This window comes from Panthera uncia (genome assembly GCF_023721935.1).
Source record: "Panthera uncia isolate 11264 chromosome A1 unlocalized genomic scaffold, Puncia_PCG_1.0 HiC_scaffold_17, whole genome shotgun sequence".
Taxonomy (NCBI): domain Eukaryota; kingdom Metazoa; phylum Chordata; class Mammalia; order Carnivora; family Felidae; genus Panthera; species Panthera uncia.
This window is the reverse complement of record NW_026057577.1, coordinates 41,521,495-41,528,419: the sequence shown is the minus strand read 5'-3', so window position 1 is coordinate 41,528,419 and position 6,925 is coordinate 41,521,495. Positions and strand designations below refer to the sequence as shown.

Here is a 6,925-nt window from a genome sequence, read left to right as displayed (position 1 = left end):
TCCTCTGAGCTCTGAACTTATACATCCACATGTCTACTTATATATCCAGTTCTCTACTTAATATTTCCTTTTGGATGTGTAACAGACATCCTTAAATTTAATATGACTCAAACTGACCTTCTGATTGTGTTCATTTAGACTGACACAAGGCTTCCCTCATTTCAGTTGATGACTCAGTCTAGATTCCATGCCAAATCTCAAATGAAGGAGAGTGCTATTACCAGAAAGGAGATGGAAAAGCCTGCAGGCCAAGACAAATTAATCATTTCCATACCCCACTACATAACCCAGTCCTCAACTATCCTTGCTACTCAGCAGAGAACTTAGTTAGCCTCCTATTCTACTGGGAAAAGTAATGTATGCACCAACCTTTACTCCTGCCTTCTAGTTCAAAGTGAGCTTTCCATCTCTGCCCTTGGTCCTGTTCCTTCACTTTTCCTCATTTGTGGTGCTCTATTGATAATCCTCTTTCCCTGCGCTTCAGCATTTTCCTCAGTGGGGCTTCCTTCCGTGTCTTCCCAGGGACTGCCTAAAATTTCATCCTGGAATAGCTGAGATATATTGGTCCAATTTTCTCATGAATGAGCTTAGAAAACTAAATAACCCTTAATTTTTTAATTTTATAGTAAATATTAGAAATATTTAACTCAAATTGAATAGAAACCAGTAGAAATAATCAACTTAAAATAGTGACAAAGTAAAAATTGTATGTGGAAAACTTCTAACAGATTTTTTTTTACTTAGGTATAGTTGACACACAATATTATATTAGTTTTAGATGTACGACATAGTGGTTCAACTTCTCTCTATATTACACTACGCTCACCACAGTGTAGCTACCATCGGTCATCATATATCACTTTTACAATATCATTGACTATATTCCCTATGCTGTACCTTTTATTCCTGTGACATATTCATCCCATAAGTGGAAGCCTTAAAAGATTTTTTTAAACCTTATCTAAGAATTACATTTTGCTGTAAACCTAAAATTATCCTATGAAAAATAATCAAAATCATATGAAACTAACCACAACTAAAATATGACATGGTAAAAATTAAGTTTGACAGACAAATCAACCCTTCTTGACTAAATGTGAATCTGCAATATTTCACTGAGTAAATTAGGCCTGGTTGACATAGTTACCACAAAATATAATACAACAACTACACAACTATAAGCTGGCAAACTGTCCTTGTGAATTTTCCATGCAAAAGAATTGCTCTGAAGGAAAATAATTTTGGTAAAATAATAACAAAAATAGATAGTAATGGATTACTTTAACTATCTTGAAAATTGATGGAGGTATTAAGTTGGCTTTATGGAATTAGCTCCATACGATATGCTGTCAATTTTATCAAAGTGGAGATGACACTATTTTAAATGTTACATTCACAAATATAGAGAAGGAACATCCACAGAGTCAAGTTAGCAGGGTAAAACCATCCATTTGATTGGAACTACAGGACTGAAATATCCTTCCTAACCAGGTAGAGTTTGTGCATCTCTCAGACCAGACTCCTGCTTTGCTAACATTTTTGCAAGCAACCTTGCACTAAAATTACTACCAGAATGTAAGCCCCTCCAGGGAAAAGTTGTTGTTTTACCCACCTTTGTATCCACAGTGCCTAATAAAGCACCTAACACTTAAATGCTCCATGAGTGTCCAACAAAAATGAATACCTGAGAACAGGGCTTATCAAATTTAATGTACATCAGGCTTCTGGATATTAGAGCTGGTATCTCCGAGATTCTTTTGGTTTCTACTTGTTTGTTATCTTGTGGGTGATAAATTCCTGCTAAAGTGGCAAATATCACATGATCCAAGCAAGAGTAAGAAGGGTGAGCAGTGACACATGCAACTGTCCCTTTTATAGGGAAAGCAAATCATCCCAAACAATTGTGCCATAGAATTTCACTGATGTCTCCTAGGTAGAGCTGTGTGTACGACCATCCCTCACTGCAAGGTCGACTGCAAGAGCAAATGTTAGCTTTTCTTGCCTTTCTGGTGAAAAGGGTAAGAGAAGAAGGATTGAGAAGGATTGTTGATTTAACCACACAAGAATGTCTGCCATACCGCAATCTCAACAATTCCTCATCTACCCAGTTCCCCAAAGAATGAAAACAACAAGAGCAGCTCACCCTCCTACAGCACGTACTATGCGCCAAGGACGATTCTAAATGCAAATGTTTGGCACCTATTAATTTATTTAATCTTCACGACAACTCTGAGATTCTGCTATCTCTATTTTATAGGTGAAGAAACTGAGGCACATATAGAGTAAGTAGCTCCCCAAAGTCACTCATCTGGTGAGCAGCAGAGTCAAAATTACACGGTTCGGCTTCAGGGTTTATGTTCTTAACCCCTACAGTTCATGGATTCAAAAATAAACGAATGGTAAGTGAACCCCTAAGTAGTCGCTGTCCAACACAGCAGTTGTCAGCTTTTATTGCACCATACAATGTCACCCAGTAAAATATACCTCCAAATACCTACCTTTATTTTTCAATCTCTCTTTGGAATGCAGCCCCAAGATGGAGTAACACTATTAATATGCATTAAAATTCAAAACTTGTCCTGTTGCCTGGTTTATTTTGGGTCTGGTTATTTTTCATCATACACCTTGGCATGTGAACCCTGTCCAAACTGTAGGTCTGAAAGGAAAGTCTTGCAAATGAGGTCCCAAAACAACAGTAGACATGTCCTTATTATAGACCTGTCTTCCAAAATGGAGGATATATTCAAATTTCAGTAACACCAGGCCCCTGAGGTACCTCTAACAACTACAGATATTTATTCTAACTAGGATGTGTTCAGGAAGTTCAAATGTTCAAATGACTTCTCCCTGGAGATGTGCATGTAGCAATGAAAATAAGCAGGGGAAAATGATAAAAATAAGATTTACCTCCTTTGGAGAGTCTGAGTTTTCCCTTCCCAAATCACAGCTAAATGAGGTTATCTCTGAATTATTTCTCTCATGGAAATTTTAATATTAAAAACCAGGAAGGCATGCCATTTTTTTCAGTTGTGAAGATGAAGGGTTGTATACATTTTTAAATTAAAAGTAACTTTTTTCTTCTCCATGGGGCCCAGTGTGCAATGGCTGCAAACAGCAGCCTCCTTGGTAGTGTATGCAGCCTGTTGATTGTACAGGTTGCCCTAATGGACCTTGGAGACAGTTTTTTCCAGTGGACATTGAGGTTTGGCCTCACTCTTTCTCCAGTCTAGGCTCCAGACAGGTATGCGGGGTGCCTTTGGAAAGCCCCAGGGCACAGTGGCCAGGGTCCACATTGGCCAAGTCATCATGTCCATCCGTACCAAGTTGCAAAACAAGGAGCATGTGATTGAGGACCTACATAGGGCCAAGTTCAAGTTCCCTGGCCACCAGAAAATCCACATTTCCAAGAAGTGGGGCTTTACTAAGTTTAATGCAGACAAATTTGAAGACATGGTGGCTGAAAAGCGGTTCATCCCAGACGGCTATGGGGTCAAATACATCCCTAATCGTGGCCCCTTGGACAAATGGCAGGCTCTGCACTCATGAGAACCTCAGCACTGCCCTTCCCCATTCATGCCCACCAATAAATGCTGCTTCCTGTCAGAAAAATAAATAACTTTGTTCTTTTTCTTACAACAAAAGTAATGTATATTCATCATAGAAAGCCTAACGTAAAATAAAAGAGAAGAGAATTTTTAAAACTCACAATCACATCATCCATAGATAACCACTGTTGATATCTTGGTATATGATATATTCCCATATATAAATGGGATGCAATAAACCCCAGATGGTTTCTTATTAGGCTCTAGATTCACAATTAATGTACTTAGACCAAATCAGCGTCAATTCTTTGCTTCCAGGCAGTGGCACTGGATACTCAACCTGAGGAAGCAAAGGAGGTATTGAATTGGAGGCAGAGAGCTGGTAGGAAGATAATCAGAGCAAAAAAGGGGACAAAACGTACTGAATTCCAGGCAAGGATCCATAATCAGAGACCAGACTCAAGAGAGGCAGGGCCAATCCCAGGTATACACAGAGAACCAGTGACATCTGATCTAGGACAGGGCAAGAGTAAAACTTTGGAAGTATGTTACAAACATAGTGATAGCATCAGATAGAGATATGGATCATGTCAAGAATTGCAGCTGATAAGCAGAAATGAACAATAGAATGGGACCTAGCCCTGAGACACGTAGCACCAAGGCATTAAATGACCTATTGTCAACTTTCTGTGGCACACAGCAAAGGGACCTATGCAGCAAAACCAGGAATGGAGTGGGGTGAGAGTATCTCAGAGAAACATTAAAAAGGGACATTCACAGGGATGCCTGGGTGGCTTTGTCAGTTAAGTGGAGGACTCTTGATTTCAGCTCAGGTCATATTCTCACAGTCATGAGATCAAGCCCCATGTTGGGCTCAATATGGAGCATGGAACCTGCTTGGGATTCTCTCTCTTCCTCGCTCTCTGCCCCTCCCCCACTCACACTCACCCTTCCTCATTCTCTCTCTCTCTCTCTCTCTCTCTCTCTCTCTCTCTCTCTCAAAATAAATAAATAAAATTCACAAAAAAGACACAGACAAAAGGGAAATGTGGGTCACTTGTGTTACAGGGAGTGTGAAGTGGCTAGCCCTTCCACTTCTAGGTATGGGACAATCAAAGCTATTTCTAAACCCTGTTCGGTTGCCCTTTGTTGGTTCTGAGAGAAGAGCAGAGCAGAAAAACATGGCATTCATCCTGAACAGAGGAAAAACTGAGACCATCTGATGTGGGTTAGTGGATAACAGCATCCAGACCATCTTCATGACTGCACTGAATGTGACAGTGGCAGTATTGTTATGTGGCATATTCTGATCACGGAAGTAGAATGTATACTGATTCATCATTTATCATGCTGCCTAGAATCTATGTCAGGTAAACTTGGCAAAATGCCATTACAGGCACACAGTATGCATATTCATCAGCCATGTCAATATGGAAGACTGATGAGCTGAATGTACTGGAACCAGCAAGAATAGCCCCCTTCCTCCTCTAATGCCTTACCAGTGCCTTCTATCAACATCACTGTTCTTGCTGCAAAGAAGAATGTTTAAAGGGTCCAGATCCATCATCTCAGAGCAAGTAATGAAGGATAGAGATGGAATTAAGAGGTTAGTAATAAATTAATAACTGACACAAATGCTCTTCAGAGGTCTATAGAATCTGAGTCTCTTTTTTTTATTTATCTTTCTGTTTGTTACTGTTGCTGCTATTATTATTTTAATGAAAACCACTCTATGCCTACAAAGATTTCTGTTGCCAGACATTTTTTTCAGGCACATTTCACAACCACCAGAACAGTAGTATCATCTCTAGCTCCTGAAATTTCACTATATTTCATCCTGAGGTATACAGACTCCAATCACTTCTTAATGCTTCCACCACTACTACCCTGGTCCAAGGTCTGAATTACTGTGGTAGCCTCCTGATTTCCCTGCTTCTACCCTTATGAATTTGTCCCTACAAACTATCCTCAACACAACAGCCAGTGGGATCCTCTTAAATATTTAAATCAGTTTGGGGCTCCTGGGTGGCTCAGTCAGTTAAGTGGCAGACTCTTGGTTTGGGCTCAGGTCATGATCTCATGGTTCATGGGTTCAAGCCCCACAGTGAGCTCCTCACTGGCAGCACAAAGGCTGCTTGGGATTCTCTGTCTCTCTTTCTCTCTCTCTCTCTCTCTCTCTCTCTCTCTGTCCCTCCCCTGTTTGAGTTCTCTCTCTTGCTCTCTCAAAATAAATAAATAAACATTTTAAAAACCTAGATCAATTTAAGTCACTCATCTCCTCAAAATCCTTCCATGACTGTCAATACTGCTCAGAGTAAAATCCAAAGTCTCAGAAAGGCCAACTATGGCCCTACAATGATCTTCCCTGACCCCACTAGAGTGTATCTCTGAGAGGGTAGGGATTTTTGTCAGTTTTATTTATTGCCATATTGCTCATACCTAGAACAACGCCTGGCACACAGAATATATATTTGTTAAATAAACAAATGCCTCACACCTAGAACTGCCTCACCTCTGAACTTGATTTTTGTGACATAATACATTTCTTCATTGTTGGAACCCCGCTTGAACAAGGATATCATGTTATTTGTAGCCAACCAACTCCTAATTGGTAAAATACACTACTCTATCTAATCCCAGGAAATCCGCCCAGTAGAACTTATTAGATACTACTGCTTTCTGGAAGAAGGAAAGGAGGGAGAGAGGAAGAAAAGAGAAAAGAAAAGAAAAACCATTAAGTTGACCCAAACATCTATCAAAAATTCAGCCAATGGATACTTTATTTTCCAATAACAAGTGTTTTCTGTAGCCCCGGGCTATTAATGAGGAGTTCAGAATCCCAAAGCAAGATGAGGAAGGAAGAACTAATGGAACAGAATGTTAAATATTCAGACAATGTATTCTTTTCTTTCCTTTTCTTTTCATTCCAAATATGCACTTCTACTCCACCTAAAACATTTTTATTAGACTTACTTGATGCTTCTATTATAAATAAAAGACAATAGGTATTAATTCTATTGTCTTCGATTGATCTCCACAAATAAATGTCGTTCTCAGTTCTGCTTATACAACCATTCCACTTGCCACTGTACAATATGCATACAACCAATTCAACACACTTAACAAATACTAATCATAATGAATGCATGAGAGTCATAACTTTCCTCTGTGCAACTACTAGTTCAAGTCAATTAAAAGTCTAAGAATGGAGGGGCATCCGGGTGGCTCAGTTGGTTAGGCTTCCGGCCCTTTTTTTTTTTTTAATGTTTATTTATTTTGGGGAGAGAGACAGAGTGTGAGCAGGAGAGGGTCGGAGAGAGAGGGTCGGAGAGAGAGGGTCGGAGAGAGAGGGTCGGAGAGAGAGGGTCGGAGAGAGAGGG

At 39.8% G+C, this 6,925-nt stretch overlaps 1 protein-coding gene and 1 non-coding gene across 2 annotated transcripts; both read left to right on the top strand.

Moving 5' to 3' along the window:
• The first annotated feature begins 3,047 nt into the window (after positions 1-3,047).
• On the top strand, positions 3,048-3,183 carry LOC125935887 (small nucleolar RNA SNORA70). The gene has a single exon (XR_007461866.1). It is a non-coding gene; the product is annotated as a small nucleolar RNA SNORA70 (small nucleolar RNA).
• Positions 3,184-3,196: 13 nt separating this feature from the next.
• On the top strand, positions 3,197-3,588 carry LOC125935142 (60S ribosomal protein L10-like). The gene has a single exon (XM_049648840.1). The coding sequence runs from the start codon at positions 3,244-3,246 to the stop codon at positions 3,544-3,546; it is 303 nt and encodes a 100-aa protein (XP_049504797.1). The 5' UTR covers positions 3,197-3,243; the 3' UTR covers positions 3,547-3,588.
• Positions 3,589-6,925: the final 3,337 nt, after the last annotated feature.

Excerpts from the sequence above, each read along its gene's own strand:
- LOC125935142 (XM_049648840.1), top strand. The coding sequence starts at position 3,244 with ATGCGGGGTGCCTTTGGAAAGCCCCAGGGCACAGTGGCCAGGGTCCAC.